The following is a 19,574-nucleotide window of genomic DNA, read 5'->3' as shown; positions in this document are numbered from 1 at the left end:
TTTGGTATAGAAGCATAGAGTTTATTACGATCGTCTTCACCTTCACCCCATCTTGAGTACTTGACTTACAGGTTAAATATGTTATGGCTGTGAGGTGTGTGGACATGAACCCTGGTTGCTGAGTTTCCGTTTATCATACATGAAATTCAGGTCAATAAGCATAAATCATTGTGTAGTGGCTATTAGGAGGATGGACTTTGAAAAATGACCAGAGCACCCCTCCACCGCCATAAAGAAAAGGAAATCACATAATATCAATCAGCATTATCATTCCCACTTTATTACATGTGCTGTGAGATTTAAAATCCTTCATCTATGAATATGAAAGGGATGGACACAAGGGTCTGTGTGGTCTTCCGTGTTTATTCTACGCTGCAAAGGCACCGACAGCGTACGTGCCCTTCTTGCAGACTAGGAGGTAGTACGATAAGAGCAACTACTCGTCCGTGGTGTCTTCAGCTGTCCATGTGCGGGTCTGCAAGGGCATCTAGCTCAGGGCATACTGTCATGTTTACATTGATAGACTATAATAGACTGTAGATGTTGCAGATGAGTCTATTTTTCATTCGTTTGTTTATCAGTAAATTGTTTGGTCCGTGACGTGTCACCAGTCATATTTTCAAATGTCTTGTTTGTTTCTGGCCAGTGATCCAAAGCACAAGATATCTACTCAGCTATCATATCAATCTATTATTCTTTCATCAGAGTAGTTGCCGATTCATTTTCAGTCGATTGCGTAACTGATTAATTCACTGGTTGATGCGGTGTGTTGTTCTTGCTGTTTCGTGGCCTGAAATGAGCTCGGATCTCATTTGAAGTGCTCCTTAGTTTAACAGCAGCACGAGATGAAGTGTAACATCTTTATTCTCCCCACAGGACTGGCAGGAAAATGGGAAAACCAGTAAATGACACAAACACATTCTGTTTCTTTCTGTTCCTGTCTCAGACAACGCCACAAACAAGACCTACATCATGATGGAGGCCAGGCTGGGAGCTCTGTTTAAGTCAGAGAAGGAGTACACTCTCCTGGACAAGTGAGTACAAAAGACCCTAAGAGCTGCTTTAAAAAAATATGAAAAGTGTAAATGACTAATAGTGTAAATGTAGATACTTCTTCAGCCTTTTGCCACCAAAGTACATCAGTCCTTTGTTCAGCTACTGGGGAAATTATTTCCCTGAAATGAATATACTGTCTACCAAAGTGGAACCTTAGGATCCTATTGTTTACTGTGAAATCATCAGCAACCTCACGGAGGTTTCCAACATATTATGCTATCACATAACTAAATATGATACTAACTAAATATGAACCATAATATAAAGGACAGTTAATTAGGTTGGATGAAACACGACCATAATCATCCACTAATAACTCAAATTTAGACTCTCAACACAGACAAAAAGAATAAGAAATGAAATACACAATAAAAGAAAATCTGTCAATCTGAATTAAATGCTTAACAACAATTAGTTTTAAGGTGGAATTTAAAAACAGGCAGTGTCTGGGACAGCCCAACATGCAAAAGCATGATCTCTTTGTACTATGTTATTTGTCTTGTGTCAGCTTTCTGTTGTACTTGACTAATGACTAAGTAGCAGTGAAGCTAATACGACCCACTCTTGTTGTATTATTGTTGTGTTGCTTAAGTGTTCAGTGGTTTTCTTCTGGCATTGATATTTATCCAAATTAAGTCAATTTCTAAATGAAAAGGTTTATATGTAGCTAGGTCCATTTAATCTGGGATACTGAGCCAGGTTTTGATATTTTCTCTCTTGGCTTGAAACTAACTCCTGTCTTATTACTCGCCTAATTGATAAAGAAATAATGAAGTAATATCCCGCTCTCGTCCATTAATCTTTCGAGCCCTTAAAGTAGAGGTCTGTGCACAAACACGATCGTAGTTCCTACATCTTTCTCCAGTTTGCACATAAATACCATTTAATTAAAGATGAGAGTCAACATTTTAAGCCCATATCAGATATATATTATATAAATATAGCTCTATGCACCGATCAGCCACAACATTATGACAGGTGAAGTAAATATCATTGACCATCTTGTGACAATTCAATGTTCTGCTGGGAAACGTTTGGACCAGACATTTATGTGGATGTTACTTAGACATGTACCACCCACCTAGACCAGACCAGGCACCCCCACCCCATAGCAATGACACTCCTTGATGGCAGCAGCCATCCCCAGCAGGATGCAGCCTGCTGGCACACACACACAAAAACGGTTTAGGAACAACTCAGAAAACATGAAGAACATCACAATGTGTTGACCTGGCCTCCAAATTCACTAGATCCCAAACTGATCAAGTATCTGTGGGGTGATCCACAGAGGCCCTTCCCCTTAACCCATAGGATATCAGTGTATATCAAAAATGTGTCACCATCTAAACAGATGAACTGCACTTTAACAGTAGCTGTCTACATATAATGATGCATAATTAGACTAGGTGGTATATTATACTAATACTAATCCACCTTCTGTCTTTTAAGAGAGTTATACTTTGTCTTCCAGAGTTAATGGAGATAAAGATAAAGTTGCTGACGGCAGAACGTGTTGAGTGTTGTTTTATGCTTTGGAAAAGTTAATGAAATTCCCAGTTTCCCAGCACGGATAGATGATTCTGGAGCGCAGGGAGAGTGCAGTACACGGCAGGGAAAGCGAGATGAAGAAAACACCTGAGTGAATAATGGAATATGCAGAGTGTACTGAAAGCTGGCGGAGCACATTTTATAGGCAGGATTTATCCCACGTTAAGCCATATATTGGATAAAACTGGCGATAAAGAAGCCGTGTTGAACCCTGGATAGGAGCCTCCTCTTCTCCCACAAGGACTAAGTACCCATACACAGAAGCACAGATGTCTTTATTTGAACGATGATTACAAAAACAGTGTATCACGACTGACTCTGCTGCCAACACAAACATAACCCTTAAATAGAGATTTCAGAAGATGCAGAGGCAGTTTTTGTCCTTACCGAGTAAAAATATTTAACGTTGGGAATGTTTAAAGAGGAATCATAGCCCTCCTGTTTTCCTGTGGGGATTGAAGCTGTTCTGGCAGGTTTGTGGTTACAGGGATCATAAGAGTGAAATTTTGGATTCTGAATTGAAAGAGCCGCAACAACAACAATCTCTATTGCTATGAGATTAGTTATCATCCATCATGGTGGCAACACGCTAACAGTGGTATTCAGATGTCCCTTTCCTTGGCAACGCCAGTTCCTCATGAGACATCCCTTGGTGTTCATAGGCCAGTTGAGATATGTAAGCCCTCCAGTGAATTCTGGGTCTTTAAGAGGGTCTCCTCCTAGAGGGCCAAACCTGACCCCTGGTCATTACCAAAAGTTTTAGACCATATGCATGAGTTGGAATCTTTTGCCGAAATTTTGCCGAAGACGAGTCATACAAATTTTTGTATCTCCTCTAGTACTGGCAGTTCTGTACATACCAGCACTTTATGTAAATAATACTTCCTTTGCACTTCTTGTTAGATGCTAACTTTATTTAATTGGCTCTGTACCTCTACTCTGAACAATGACAATACCTTATATAGGTAACCCTGACATCAACATCAATATGTTGTTCAGTTCATTCCTTCTCTAATCTGGTATTTTGGCAGCTGGACAGTCAAAGGACATCATATAGAAAGATCTTAGTGAGAAGATCAAGCATCATATTAAACTCCTTCTTTTTGTTTTTCTTTACAGGTTTTCTATACAGGTTTTTAACTGCGTTTTAATGTGGTTTTAGGTTTCCTGGCAAGACGCTGAAAGGGAAAAAATACAAGCCTCTTTTCCAGTACTTTGTCAAGGTTTGTAGACAGTATTTTTGTTCGTGGCTGTTTCCCGGCTTTACAAATTGGCAAATCTATGTCTCTCTTTAATTACCCGTCTGACCACAAATTGGCACCTCACTCTGTCTTGATCCAATTCTCCTCATTCTGTTTGACCTCAGTGTGAGGAGAAAGGAGCCTTCCAGGTGTTGTTGGATAACTACGTCAAGGAGGAAGAGGGCACAGGAGTGGTCCACCAGGCACCTTACTTTGGAGCTGTGAGTGTGATCTCTTTTACATTTTTCCTTTCCTCGCTTTGCTGTTCTTTGATCTCTATTCTAGGAGTACTTTGCAGCACAGTGTGGTTTATTGTGCACTAATATTCCACATTACACAAGGTACAGAAATGTAGGGTACGGTGACGTGAAAATCCCAAATCTTGCTTTAATTGGTCATTTGGGGCCAGTGAAATAAACAGTCAGCACAGCACTGAGATGCTGTCACTTCATAAAGTTGTTACGGCATTCAGAATACACATTCAGCAGCTCAAGTATTAACTTGGAGGTATGACAATGCAAGAGTATTAGAATATTTAGAATTACAAAGATACTTTATACTGAGTTCATGTGCTATAATTGTTTACTGCCTAGGAGGGAAGAATGGACGCCCATTTGTTCTGGGTGTAGCTCCAGCTGTTTGTCCTGATTCTCTCTGTCACTATAATGTGGCTCCACCTGCCACCCATCAGGCCCACTACACCCACTCTCCTCCTTTAATTACAGTGCATTATACAACAGTTCCTGTGTGCAATCTGGTATAAAAGTTGAAAAATGGACCTAATGTAGCTGAAACAGTACCTCTAGCATGCTTGTTTTCTGAGTAATTCAGTTTTATTGTCTTGTAATATGCCTACATGCCTTTGAAAAAGGTCATCCACTAAACCTAAAACAAATTCATAACGAGTCAAATTAACCCTCTTGTCTTTATATTCTGTATGTGATACCAATTTAGCGTGTCTAGTCAGTTTTTATTGAATAAATGTAGAATACTTTATCTTGTGTCTGACAGTTTTAAAATACTTTAAACATCATGAATACTTTATATATTTTGTGCACTCTTTTTACTTTGATTTGTATTCTGATTGAAGAGTGCTTTATTAAATATCTATTTTGAATGCTACCTAAGTGTAGAGACCAGTGTAGTAGTGCCATCAGAGGTACTGGGTCATTGCTAATAGATTAGATGCCCTTGTCAGAGGCAGATGGATGTCCCTGTGGCTGTAGCCAGCTGCGAATACCCACGGCCTTTCTCTGCAGCGCTCCCTGCTTGTTTCACTGCAGTTCAGTCCCTACAGAGCTGTTAACTGAATCCTTTATGTCAGCATCTTACCTTCATTAGCATTTAAAATTTTATGTGGTGAACGGATCACATATTTAGTGGTCGTATATCTTAAACACGATTGCATTTCCTTTGACGACATACAGAAATAGGAAAAGCACTGCCAAACTACATTTTCCTAAATTTATTTTTGTTACGACTAGTTGTGAAAGGGCCCTGTGAGCCATGTATCATGGATCTTGACAGGGTGTTTGAATACAAATTACATTTACAGCTGGACGCTGCGCAGATAGCTGTCACATACCAGTAATGCTTGTTTGAACACCGCAGAAAGTATCCATCCCAACAAGGAATTTAATATGGAGTCATAACATATTTTGAAACTGGTGAAACTGGTGACAGGTCCTGGGGTATACGGTCATGACTTTAGATACTTGTGCCGTTGAATTAAACAAACATATATCATCAGAGGTGCCCCTGTAGTTCACCTAATTGAGTGAGCATCTCATAAGCTGAGGTCCTCCTAGGCACTTCCTGTGTTTCTCCACTGGTGACTAAAGTAACTAAGCAAGATATATTGACTGGATAATAAAACACTCTCTAAACTGTGCTATTCTCTCTATGCAGGATGATTACAGGGTGTGCACTGAATACAAAATCATCGAGAAGGACCAGGCTCCTATCTGCCCTGTGGACGCCTCGGGCTGCTTCACATCAGAGGTCACTGACTTTGCGGGACAGTATGTCAAAGTGAGTGACACATCATGCATTTACATGTAGATTAGATTTCAGGCTTTCTAGCCCCGGTAAGAGCCACTGGTATAATATGCAGGATAAATGTCTCAATAATATTGATAGCTGGTTTAATTCCACATTTCATTTTCTGTTAACATCATTTTCCCCGACTGCTCTCCCGTTTCCTCCGTTTGTATCTTGAAAATGGATCGTTTCATTATTATTTTTTTCCTCTTTCATTCCAAATAGTTGCATGAAATGTGCCCTTTCTGCTTTACTGAAGTTTTTTTTTAATAGAAGTATGCAGTACATAAGAAGCGAATATAAGATTGTAATCCTGTTCTGTCAAATTTAAATTTAAATCATACTTCAGCCGGAAAATCCGGTGATACTGGGTTGAGGGAATCCACATCAGAGCTGTTTCACAAAGACATGTTGGAAAATGTGCTGCCAAAGCACAGTGTCATTGTTTACCAGTATACTGGATACCGTCTTCCATTCTGTCACACCCAACTTCATAAGCATCCTAAGTAGATAGCGACTTAAATATAACAGGCATACATGTTCTGGTCACTATTTCACATCCTGGTGCAAGGGCTGGGGAGTGGACTTGACCTGCCGGGCCACTAACAGTATAGCGTTAGCTAATAAAGAGCGTGCAGCCACAGTTCTCTGAAACTCTGTCATAATCTGCTTCTGAAGTGTTAAAACGTAGCGCAAGTTTCAAGGCCGTCTGAGAAATTCTTTATTGCCGCATAAAAACTCAGAGGGGATCTGAGCGGGCGTCAGTCACAACTTGGGCTACACGAGAAGCCGAGAGTGCAGCTGTTTCTCTGTAAACTGAAAAACAAACCCAAAATGAGAGCTGCTTCTTATACCCAGAAGAGCCTGCAAGTTAGCAGCTCTGGCGGCAGAGTGAGGGTTCAGAGCCCCTCGCCTTCCCGGTGCCGTGGATCCTCATATGACAGCCGTGGACGGTCAGGTTATCGTGGCACTGCCATCGAATTGGGCACAGAGATACACCAGCAACATGCCAACGAGAAGGAGGAGATGCAGGAACTGAATGTCAAGTTTGCAGGATACATTGAGAAGGTCCAGGCACTGGAGCAGAGGAATGCTTCTCTTCAAGCTGAGCTGGCAGCACTGCAGAGTCGCTACAAGGGTGGCCCCACAGGCATCGGAGAAGAATATGAGCTTAAGTTTAAAGAGGTGCGGGAGCTGATTGAGACCCTGACTAATGAGAAAGGAGCAGCTGACATTGAACGTGGCTACATCGAAGAAGAGGTAGAAGTGTGGAGACTAAAGCTGGAGGAGGAGCTGACACTCAAGGAGGAAGCAGAGATGATTCTGAGGGAGTTTCGCCAGGATGTCGACAACGCCACACTGCAGAAAGCTGAGCTGGAGAAGCGTATTGAGCAACTGGTGGCTGAGATTGAGTTTCTCAAGAAGCTGCATGATGAAGAGGTGGAAGACCTCATGAAGCAGATTGAGGACTCAAAGGTCACTGCTGAGCTGGATGGCGATCGTCCTGACCTGGCTGCTTATCTGCGCAACATGCGTGCAGAGATAGAAGCTGTTGCTGCTCGCAATGTCCAGGAAGCTGAGAAGTGGTACAAAAGCAAGTTTGACACTCTCAAAGAGCACGCTGGCAAAAATGAAGAACATATGAAGACCATGAAAGACGAGATCACGACTTTCCACAACCAGGTGACAGACCTGCAGAATCAGATTGACGGTCTGAGGGCTCGCAATGTCGCCCTGGAGCAGCAGCTGGAAGACATGGAGTTGTCCCATGTGGATAAGGTGGGCAACCTAGAGAGTATCATCGCTCAGTTAGAGGCTCAGCTCTGTGAAACCAAACTGGAGATGACCAAGTACCTCCAAGACTACCAGGAACTGCTGCACATTAAGCTCAAGCTGGATGCCGAGATCGCAACCTATAGGAAGCTGCTGGAAGGGGAAGAGCAGAGGCTTGGAATTGCCAAAGACGCCTAAATATCCTGGTTGAGAGCGGCGGCAAGTAAAAAATATCCACAAGGAAGACCTGCAGAGCATCCTGGAGTGGAGACATCAGCTCATACTAGTTAAAAAGACTCAAATTCTTTCCTTTCTTTTCCTTACTTCTAGGGCCTGGATATATTTTGGTACCAAATTACACCCAAGTACAGATGACTGAACGGCATCTCTTGATACATTACTTAAAAATACATTTGCTGGACGAACACTTTCCCTAAATTTCCATTTAAACCATCAGGAAGTATGTGATCAGAAAGAAAATATTATAACCCCAATCTAATTCCTTGATACTTTCTGACAGTGCTGCAGACGTACTTCTCTTGGTACCAAAGGTTTATTGAGGTTTAATACCAAGCCCTTCTTATCCCTGCTGTTTATCTTACCACCATTGTCTTTCAACATTTTCTTGCCTCCCAGTCCTTTCCAGCCCCCCTAACTGCGTACTTTGACATCAGTTTCTAAAACAAATGTCCTTTCATTTCATTGCCTTTCACTATCTCCAGTACCCTTTCCATTTCTGTTTTTTTTGGCAGGCCTAATTTTTTCTTCGTTTCTTCCCTTTCTTTTACTCCTCCAGCGCTCTCGCTAAATTTACCTCCCCTCTTTCCCTGCCAAGTCAGCCCCACCGTTATACCTCTGTCGCTTGTCTTTGCTACAGCGGCTCACATTTCGTCTTCACTGCTTTCCTTGCATCACGTTCCGGGTCCCGCTGCCTTCACAAAGCAGTACATACAGCCTTTGTGTTATGGTTGGTCCTTATAGTAACCCCAGTTTATTCTTAAAGTTAACTGTTGACCTTTCACACTAATGTTGACCAACTGTTACTTAATAAAGATTTAAGTGAGTGCATACAAAATGATGCAGTGATGATTTTTCTACAAAGACCTGTTGTCCTTTTTCTTACCCCTCCACTCTTTACCTGTCTTCTCTTCTAACCTGATCAGTAAATTTCAATATTTTTAGCATTTTACTTTATTGCTTTATCGTGTAAATAAACAGAGGAATGAAATAAAAAGCTCTGTGAATCTGAACATTTGGGTGGCTATGTCTAGATTATTTCCTTCAAGGCATAGCAAAATTAACTCCTGGTGGAAAAACTCTGCAAAGAAGTCACTATACACTATAGATACAACGAAGGCATATAGGATGCTGGGGAAACATCCTATAACATGTTGCAGTTACATTATTCACTCACTTGCAAGGTCATTAGGGACACTAGTGAGAATAAATGCAATCTCAGTACTGCACCTAAAGTCCAAGGTTCGTGAAGGTTATTCTAATAATAATAATAATAATAATAATACATTTTATTTGGGGCGCCTTTCATGGCACTCAAGGACACCTTACAGCAACAAACAATAACAACAACAGATAAAATAATAAAATACTAAATCACTAAAAGACATTTGTTTAAAATAACACGTTTCTGTTATTTTGACAAACCCATTTTACTCAGTGGCCTCTGCTAAAAAACAAGAACACTTCTGTGTATAATTTAATCTGTTTCAACAGCACCACAAACTATATACTATATACAATTGAATCCAGAGGTTGCGCTAGACTTTTTCGTTGTCTGTCGTTTTGCCTGACAGGGTCATAAAAATCCCGTTATGATCTATTTTTACCCGTCACTTTAATTTTTTAAAATGATAATAATCACATATTCAATAGCATTTAATTTTCATAAAATTTTCTTTAACTTTAAGTACTTTTTCAGAACAGTATTGACTTTAAATGGTTGAGCAGTACCATCTTAAAAAAAAAAGATGGTACCGTAGGGTTGAAGTGCTTCGGTGGTATGCAAACTCTAGTTTTTTAAATTAGTAGTACTTTTTTAAAATAAAATTTGCCTTCCATCAGTCCTAGCAACGTGCTTTCATCCGATTCTTCCATTTTGGTAGCCGTTAGCCCCATAGACATAGACATATACATATATACGTATATACGTATATGGTTAGCCGAGCTCTGACGTGTGCATCAGTATAATCGGTGTACCAGGAAATCGTGCACTGACAAAAGTTCCATGATGTTTGGAACGCAAACTGCGATTAGAGACAAGAGCCAATTAATAACATCACTCGCCACCAAGTGGTCGGGGGTGTGAATTGCAATCTGTCAAAATGACAGATGGCCTTCAGATTTTTCCGTCACAGTTTAAAAAAAATAAATAAATAAATAAATGGTCAATGACGGAAAATATTCGGTTAACGCGACCCCTGGTTGAATCACCACCTTTCCTACACTATTTCAGCATAAACCGAACATGATAATTTAGTGCAGGACTGTCATATTAGAGTGCATTTGTTTTTACTAGTGTACCTAAAGAACTGGCAAGTGAGTGTATATTCACATTATAAATGTAAGTCTTAGACCACTGTTCTTTAATTAATATACTGATACGGGATGGTATAGTATGATTGAATGTAAAACACTAATACATTAAGTATTCATTTGTGATAACTACCAACAAATGTCTGTATTTAACAGCTGTTCGGTTCATTTCTAAGATGCATAAAATGGTGTGATGTGAAGTTGTTGTTGCTGATGTTTTGAGAATGTGTTGACAATGAGATTTTTCTTTTACTTTTTAATGGAAAAAACTGACAAAGCATAAATAGAAGTGACAAAAACAAATGTGGAATTAAAGATTTTGACACGAGTAAGCGTTTGCTGCTCTCGACAGTGAAAAGACTGTCGCATCGGCGGCTTCCATTAAGAGATGATGAGAAAAATATGCCGAGTGTCATGATCCACGTCCAGCCATGTGGAACTTTAACCATAGAGGACGCTGAAACATGGCTTCTCTGCCTGATATTAGGTTGTGCTGCATTTGTAAAACATGATTTGTGTTTTGTTATAGGATGCTGACAAGAACATCATCAAGTGGCTGAAGGAGAAGGGTCGTCTCGTCAATTCCAGCACATTCAAACATAATTACCCCTACTGCTGGAGGTGAGAAATGCAAACGCTCCTGTAGACATGCGAGATTCTTCTTCATTCAGATGCAGTCAGCAGAGGTTTTGTGGTGTCTGCCCAGGATCACTCCCATACACTGTAACTGCTCAGAAGTCCACATCATGTAATCAGAAACTTGAGCAGACTAAATCAGTCCCTCACTTAGAGACAGGCCTGAGCAGAAATAATTAACCTCAGTAAAAATACAGAGACATGTTCTCGTAGCCATTAGAAGACGCAGGTTTGTAGAGATGAAATAGTTTTTAACCACTCATCACCTCTAAGGCAGGACGGAGAGACATTTTTGAAACTGGAAAAAGAAAACGCAAACACGAAAAATTGCAATGCTACCGAAAACACAACAGGTAGATAGTGATCAAGTACAATACTTGAGAATGAGATTCGAATATATCGGTTATATTCTGTACCTATACTGCATATTTATTTATTTTTTTTATAAAGGAATTCAATATAATTTAATGATAGATACAATATAAATAAGAACACTACACTGTAAAAGGTTTTATATTTCAAGATCCAAATCCTTTAATTCAATTCAATTCAATTCAATTTTATTTATATAGCGTCAATAACAATACAAATCGTCTCAAGACGCTTTACAAAAACCCGGCCTGAAACCCCCAGAGCAAGCCTGAAGGCAACGGTGGCAAGGAAAAACTCCCTTTTAACAGGAAGAAACCTCGAGCAGAACCCAGCTCATATGGAGGGACCCATCTGCCTAAGGCCAGCCGGGTACAGACAGAAGAAAGAGAGAAGAGAACAGCAAAGAGAGAAGAGAACAGCAAGATAAACATACATCTGTCATAGATACACATATCTGACTAAAGCGTACATGTGGAATCTTACGATACAAACTGATGATGTTACATGACAGTTTGAAAATGTAAGAGGAATCATAGGCAGGTTGGAGAATTGTTCATTCAGGTAGGAGTGGATAACTGCAGGATTCCATGAAGACTGGGCAGGCTGATGAGACCACGACAACAGATGTAGTATAGAGCTCCACAGGAAACACACCACTCCAGGCCAGAGATACTCACAAGAAGAGGGGGGAAGCCATATATTTGGCTCATAAAGCAAGCCAAATATATGGCTTGCTTTATGAATGAATATTCATATATTATTAATAAATCAGATTTATTTTTATTTTTTTTATACATAAAGCCAATATATTGCAGCCTTATGTTTAATGTACTGTGTTCTATTTTCAGGTCTGACACACCCCTCATCTACAAAGCTGTCCCCAGCTGGTTTGTCCGAGTGGAGCAAATGGTGGAGAATCTACTGGGCAACAATGAAAAATGCTACTGGTGAGTTGCTTTCTGAAACAAGTGATAACTAGCTCGGAGCTAAGTGACAGTAAAGTGGCAGCTATGATCATCTCAGTCTTAAATACTTGGAGCAAAGACGGACAGCGGATGCAGTCCCAAAACAATTACAGCCACGACTCTGCCCTAGTACCACTAGTACATCACGTTGTTAGCCTGTCTCTGCGGGACAGCTATCACTAGATGTAGTGACTTAAAATGGGACGGAATTGGATTCAGCAAGTCGTTGCAGTGACTTTATTTTCATTGCATAAAATCCCCATCAAGGTAATGACACACGTGGGACTGGTGTTTTATAGAAGGGAAAAAAAATAATTTGCATGATGCTAATTGTAATGGCAGAACATGAACAAAAAGTAAGCGTCAGCATGATGGCTTTGCTAAGTGGTATTACCCCCGGTGCTCCCAGTGCTCTTTTCTGAGCCACAGTAGCTGCCTCTGGTAATGGGACTGTCAGACCGAGATGAATGACTAGCCGCTAGGAAGGTGAAGACGCACAGACACACATGTACGCAGAGACAGACTCAAACGCACACACACTGCTTTAAAGGTCTCTGTTTAAGGCCTATATACACTTAGTTGTGTTTATTTGGTGCACACAGCTACATATGCTTATGTCTAATAGAAGTCTTTATTTCCCTTTCCTTCGCTGGTATAAATCAAAAAGTGATGACACTTGTCAAGATAGTATGGTTCAACCACATCACACTCCTCCAAAATGACCATCCAGTTGACTCAATCAGATACTGAGCACAGAATCCATCAGTTTAATCTAGATCAGGGGTGTCCAAACTTTTTTCAAAGAGGGCCAGATTTGATGAGGTGAACATGCGTGAGGGCCAACCATTCTGCCTGACATTCTTTGAACCATTCAAATTAAATGCAAATTAATTATTTAATTAATTATGGAGCCATCTTATATCGGTGTGATATAAAACATCTCCATATTCAGCCTGGATGTTGAGTAGAAACTGTTTAAACTGGCGGTGGGACAGGGCTTTAGAGCGAATAAAATGAATAGTCTTTATCACCGGTTTCATGACATGGTCATATTTGAGATGTTTAGTGCAGAGCACTTGTTGATGTATGATACAATGGAGTTCAATGGCTTTGCCTCCTTCTTCGCTCACCTTGTTACAGATTAGGGTTGATAATCCACTTCGTTCGCCAGCCATGGCAGGTGCACCATCAGTAATAATCCCAGTCATCTTTTTCCAGGGTAGTTTCATGTCATCCACAGCGGAACAAACAGAAACAAATAAATCCGTTCCTCTTGTTTTGTCCATAAGGCTCTGGAGGTCAAGTAGCTCTTCAGTCACGTTCATCTCCTCATCCACCCCTCTCACAAATATAAGCAACTGAGCGGTGTCAGATGCGTCCGTGCTTTCATCACAGGCTATTGAAAAGAAGTCAAAATTCACTCCTTTGTCTCTTAATATCTTCTGAAATATCTTCAATTCACCGCACCAACGTGTTACAAGCCAGGCAAATGTTGGCAAACTCTTGCTTCTTCTCAGGGCAGATATTCTCAACCATTTTCATAGCACAGTCTTTGATGAATTCACCCTCGGGAAAAGATTTGCAGTGCTTTGCAATTAACGTCGCCACCTCGTAGCTAGCCTTTGTGGCATTTTCATTTGACTCACGGGCTCTTGTGAAAAAGCGCTGCTGTGACGTTAAAACAGCTTCGAGTTGCTTCAGTTTTTCGCTGCGGTCGCTCCCCGTTAGCCTGTCGTAGCCATTAGCACAGGGGTGTCCAAACTTTTTTCAAAGAGGGCCAGATTTGATGAGGTGAACATGCGTGAGGGCCAACCATTCTGCCTGACATTCTTTGAACCATTCAAATTAAATGCAAATTAATTATTTAATTAATTATGGAAATTTTATTGCAAACAACATACTTTTCCATTTCATACATGTATGACAAATCTATACAGGTCTTACCAAAGTCTCTGTGCCTTTAATATCTGAAGGCCATATAAGATGAAATAAGCTGAACTGAGGAAAAAAAATAAATTAGGAAGATGAAATATATGTAGGGTCAACACTACATATTACATTACATATTATTGGTAATTAATGTTATCTGTCAACTTTTAAGCTCAAGACATATGAACAGGAACATAACACCAACATTCATCTTATTAAGAAGTGCAAATATAGTCCAAATATATTTATAACTGATTTTGACCAACACAAAACAAATCAAATTAGCTGATATTTTACATTTTATTCATTTCAGATTACCAAAACAAACAACTTGCCTGCACTAACGTGAAGGGTGGTACTGAGATCTGGACTGCAGCACATAGGCTAGTTCTGGTTGAAGGGCAGTGGTTTTGATGCGCAAAATGTCACGCAAGTGAGAGTCACTCAGTCTTGTCCTCGCGCAGTTCTTGTTAAAGTTCATAACAGAGAATGTTTTCTCACACAGATATGTTGAGCCAAACAAGCTCAGAATTTTCTTCGCAAATGTTCGAATCTCTTGAAACCTGCCTTTTTCCAGTTGACGGTAAAAGTTCACAAGAGAGAGCTGCTGGTGACGACTGCGCAACTCGCTGTCACACTGCAGCTCAATGAGCTCGAGCTGCAGCTGTTCTGGAGCATCATCGGGGTCAATGGAGAATGGAGAGGAGAAAAGCTTGACCTCTTTTTCAATAGCTGCAAAATCTTGAAAGTGCCGTTGAAACCCTCCAGCCAGAGACGCGATGTCTGCTGCATACCCCCCTGTTTGCGCACGGATATTGTCTTGTGGAAAACTGTTCATTATTTCCTGCAGTGCTGAGAAATGTATGGTATTGGGGTCTGTTTGTGACAAGTGCCTTTGGAAAAGCTGCAGCTTTGCTTCAAATGCTTTGATGTGTGAATCCAGCTGGTTCACCGCTGCATCTTGCCCCTGAAGACTCGTGTTCAATTTATTCAGATACTTTGTTATACCAACTAAAAACCCCAAATCAGCCAGCCAAATAGGATCAGATAGTTCTGACATCGGTTGTCCCTTCTCTGCCAAGAATTGTCCGATTTCCCTCCTGAGAGAGAAGAAACGCTGCAACGAAGACCCCCGACTGAGCCATCTTATATCGGTGTGATATAAAACATCTCCATATTCAGTCTGGATGTCGAGTAGAAACTGTTTAAACTGGCGATGGGACAGGGCTTTAGAGCGAATAAAATGAATAGTCTTTATCACCGGTTTCATGACATGGTCATATTTGAGATGTTTAGTGCAGAGCACTTGTTGATGTATGATACAATGGAGTTCAATGGCTTTGCCTCCTTCTTCGCTCACCTTGTTACAGATTAGGGTTGATAATCCACTTCGTTCGCCAGCCATGGCAGGTGCACCATCAGTAATAATCCCAGTCATCTTTTTCCAGGGTAGTTTCATGTCATCCACAGCGGAACAAACAGAAACAAATAAATCCGTTCCTCTTGTTTTGTCCATAAGGCTCTGGAGGTCAAGTAGCTCTTCAGTCACGTTCATCTCCTCATCCACCCCTCTCACAAATATAAGCAACTGAGCGGTGTCAGATGCGTCCGTGCTTTCATCACAGGCTATTGAAAAGAAGTCAAAATTCACTCCTTTGTCCTCCATCTGTCTCTTAATACCTGCTGAAATATCTTCAATTCACCGCACCACCGTGTTACAAGCCAGGCAAATGTTGGCAAACTCTTGCTTCTTCTCAGGGCAGATATTCTCAACCATTTTCATAGCACAGTCTTTGATGAATTCACCCTCGGCAAAAGATTTGCAGTGCTTTGCAATTAACGTCGCCACCTCGTAGCTAGCCTTTGTGGCATTTTCATTTGACTCACGGGCTCTTGTGAAAAAGCGCTGCTGTGACGTTAAAACAGCTTCGAGTTGCTTCAGTTTTTCGCTGCGGTCGCTCCCCGTTAGCCTGTCGTAGCCATTAGCATGTTTCGACTGGTAGTGTCGCTTGACATTGAATTCCTTAAAAACGGCCACAGTCTCTTGGCAAATCAGGCAAACGCAGTTGTTCCGTATTTCGGTGAAAAAATACTGCAATTTCAACCTGTCCTGAAAACGGCGGCCCTCGCATTCAACTTTCCTTTTCTTATTTACACTCGCCATTTTAGAAATTGGTCAGGAGGGGTCGTGGGGTCATGGGCGTACAGCGCCAGAGGGCAGCTAGACAGCGTTGCTGCCACCTTCTGGTGAAACATAAAATTGTTTGGTTTTTTTTGTTTTTTTTTTACGTATACACGTCACAAATGCTGGCGGGTCACAAGTGATGCATTTTATGACAGAGGCTACGGGCCATATAAAATTTGACCGCGGGCAACAATTGGCACCCAGGCCGGACTTTGGACATGCCTGATCTAGATGCACCTGGAAAAAAAAAATAAAAAAAGGGCCAAGACAACCTGCCCCTGCAAGGTCCCAACATCACATCATTAAACTGCTTCTTTAGCTTGAGTATGACAAAAAAAAATAACTAAATGCACTCACTTGCCAAAACATTGGAACAAGAACAATCCTACACTAATTCTTGCTTCGTGACTGTTGAGTTTATGTTGAAACGGCATCACAAAGGCAGTAATTCAACTGTATGATCATTTTGGAGGATGTAGTTTGTGGTGCTGTTAAACTAGTCCAATGACTAGAATAGGATGGTCAAAATGATAGTAATGATGTCGATTGAACACGGTTAAACAACTGAACACAAATGCCAAACGCCTTAACCGTCATGAAGCTAAAATTTAGTTCAGGGTTGCCATCTCATCAGCTTCCTAATGAGTTAAGTAAAATCCTTGTAGAATTCTGTGTCTCCATATGAAGTTCATGTTCGCTGATGAGAGACGTTAACGAAGCCCTTCAGAAAGCAGACTGCTGAAGGGCTCGTTACCGCATTCTCAAAGTGATCTGTTGATTTTATTTTTCGGTCTATACTGGAGATGGTGCAGTGCAGACTCAGGCTAAGTATCTATTGAGAGAGTTCGGTCTGATTTCTCCAGGTGCTTGTCTGACGGAATAAATTAACGGCTGAATTAATGAGTGCTCAACGGGGAGCTGGCATCTTCTTAGGCCTGTGGTGCAACACCTCGGCCTCTGTCACACGACTTCAGCACTTTATTTCTTAATGAAGGATACAACACATAGTGATTGAACTTTTCTAAAGCAACAATCTGTCAAATTAGACCATTTTCTCCATTTTCTAAGCTCTGCCAATTGCCACTTTTTTGTATTTGGTTTATCGACCTCTGTCATTTCTTGCTAGCGTCTATTCGTTGGCTTAACTAACAGCCAGATTTCGTTAGCTGTAACTTACGCTAGCTCCAGTAGTTGGTTAACAATGCCATTTCCATCTGATGAAGAAAAATTGCCTATGATTTCATTCTAACATAACTTGAGCAAGGTGGAAAATTGATATGTGCTTTCTAGGATAGAGACAGTATGTTTGGATCCAGCGCTAACCTCCACATGCTACACAGTGCATATGTGACGTTTTTTGGGGGATTTTTTTGTTGCGTATAGTACAACCCTAGATGCTAATGTAGTTAGTATGAAAGTGAATTACATACATACAACTGTAGGTAGGTAGTAAGCCAGTTAGTTACCTGCACATGCTAACATTTGCCTCTTATGTTAGACCACATAAACCTAGCTTTAATCCGCTTTAATATACATTTCAAAACATCTTTGCTCCATTTTTGGTTTTGATGTGGGATGAAACCACCATTAATCTGGCACAGAGTCACATATGAAGTGTTTAAAAACCACAGTTAAAACTACAAGCGTCACTTTATCAGACGTTTACGGAACGAACGCACACGACTGGTTGTCGCTTCACCCCGTGAGACCAGATCATCGTCACACAGCGACAATGATCAGACGTCAGTTTGTAGCTTTGTATCACTGGCTTCCATTGCAAATGACTTGTCGCCGGTTCTTTTTTTCACCAGGACTCTGAACACGTCATTACTCAACAAGCACATAAATCAAAACCTGACAGACCTGCCCCGCGTAGTTAGAGTTGCTATGGTATGATAGGACGGTTGGTGTCAGAGAACTGTCCGGTTATTTGCACCTTGTCCTTCAACACTACTCCTCCTTTACTTTTTTCCTTATCGTGCACTCTCTTATTCAGTCCCCTTCACTGACCACAACCTCTGCCCCTCTGTCTCACTTAAATTCATCCCCATCGTCTGTGACTTATAATAGAAGCCCGTACATGTTAAATAACGTCTGCGTCCCGCGCACAAGACAGCACACTTTAAATTCTACATTTAGCATGTACTCAGAGAAGGAGGGTAAGGGATGGAGGGTTGGTGGCGAGCAGCAGAAGAAAAGAAAGAAAAAATCATTAAATTGATATATTAGGGGCCTAAATAGAAATGCCTCCCACAAATGGGAATTGATGAAGTCTTTGCTTAGTGCATGGATCCTGATAGCGATTTATACCCCCGCCCCCCCCCCGCTCTGTTCTCCTGAGCAACACGGCCTGGCACACCAAGAGAGGGGGGCAGCAAAAAAAAAATGAGAGAAAGAGGAAGAGATTGTGAGATAGTGGATTAATGCCAGAAATCGTCCGAGAGAGGAGAAAAGGTACAAAAGAGAAAGATGCCTTGGAGGGAATGTTAACCTTTGCGGTCGAGCTTCATAGGCAGCGTTTCCAGAGGAAGAGAAGCCAGATAAATAAAGGAATATTATTATTTTTGTATGAAATGTATTGCAAATGAATACACTGGCTTTGTGCAAGTCTGAGTCACGAAAAGCAATATGTGCAGTCTCCTTGTAAGAGGCCTTGGAAGATAATAAGAAGTAAATTTAATTTACAAAACTCTGAAGTATCTTGCCAGCTGTAGGCTAAAGCGTTAGTTATTAACCTTTTTTTTTATATCTGGGATGTCCAGAGACATTATACATATGAACTAAAGCTGGGACTGCAGTCATTAGATTTATAGCAAACACTGACATTTATAGCTCCTATTGCTAGGAAAGTCATAAAGGTCAGTAAGCGTCACAAACTTCTTCATGGATCATCATTTAAATGGATTAATCCATGTAACTAGTTAATGCTGCTTATGTAGCCTTATTTTATATTAATCTAACCGTATGATTTGCAGCTATTGGTATATACTTGCAGCATGGTGCTGGGCAATTATAACGGTAACAGTCTGGTAATAACGGTCCATGAGCAAGATGGGAAGAGTCTTTCATGATTCCGGCTGCCTTCCTGCATCTGCTGTTGTAGGCGTCCTCCATATCTGGAAAGCTGCAACCGGTGATCCTGTGTGCGGACTTCCCTACCCGTTACAAAGCCTTTGTGTCTGCAGTTTCCATACCACACAGTGACGCCACACACCTGTGGAAAGATGCGAGGACTGCAGCACCCAGGCCGGCTCGCTGTAGCCTCCGCATGAAGCACAG

General features: G+C 41.0%; 2 protein-coding genes across 2 annotated transcripts in view; both read left to right on the top strand.

Annotated features, from left to right (window-relative positions):
- The window catches only part of iars1 (isoleucyl-tRNA synthetase 1), a 70,228-nt gene that overhangs the window by 10,058 nt on the left and 40,596 nt on the right, over window positions 1–19,574 (top strand). Inside the window, exons 8-13 of the mRNA XM_084543738.1 lie at window positions 947–1,034; window positions 3,767–3,827; window positions 3,971–4,066; window positions 5,754–5,876; window positions 10,738–10,829; window positions 12,065–12,163. Coding sequence (XP_084399864.1) covers window positions 947–1,034; window positions 3,767–3,827; window positions 3,971–4,066; window positions 5,754–5,876; window positions 10,738–10,829; window positions 12,065–12,163 — 559 coding nt within the window. The remainder of the gene's footprint in view (window positions 1–946; window positions 1,035–3,766; window positions 3,828–3,970; window positions 4,067–5,753; window positions 5,877–10,737; window positions 10,830–12,064; window positions 12,164–19,574) is intronic.
- LOC311486245 (vimentin) lies at window positions 6,571–8,222 on the top strand. Its single transcript, XM_084542036.1, has one exon. It carries the CDS (start codon window positions 6,720–6,722, stop codon window positions 7,854–7,856), a length of 1,137 nt encoding a protein of 378 aa, XP_084398162.1. The 5' UTR covers window positions 6,571–6,719; the 3' UTR covers window positions 7,857–8,222.

Source organism: Chelon labrosus (genome assembly GCF_963514085.1).
Source record: "Chelon labrosus genome assembly, chromosome: 4".
NCBI lineage: Eukaryota > Metazoa > Chordata > Actinopteri > Mugiliformes > Mugilidae > Chelon > Chelon labrosus.
This window is presented reverse-complemented; position numbering and strand designations above follow the sequence as displayed.

Coding starts and splice junctions, on each gene's coding strand:
- LOC311486245 (XM_084542036.1), top strand. CDS start 6,720: ATGAGAGCTGCTTCTTATACCCAGAAGAGCCTGCAAGTTAGCAGCTCT.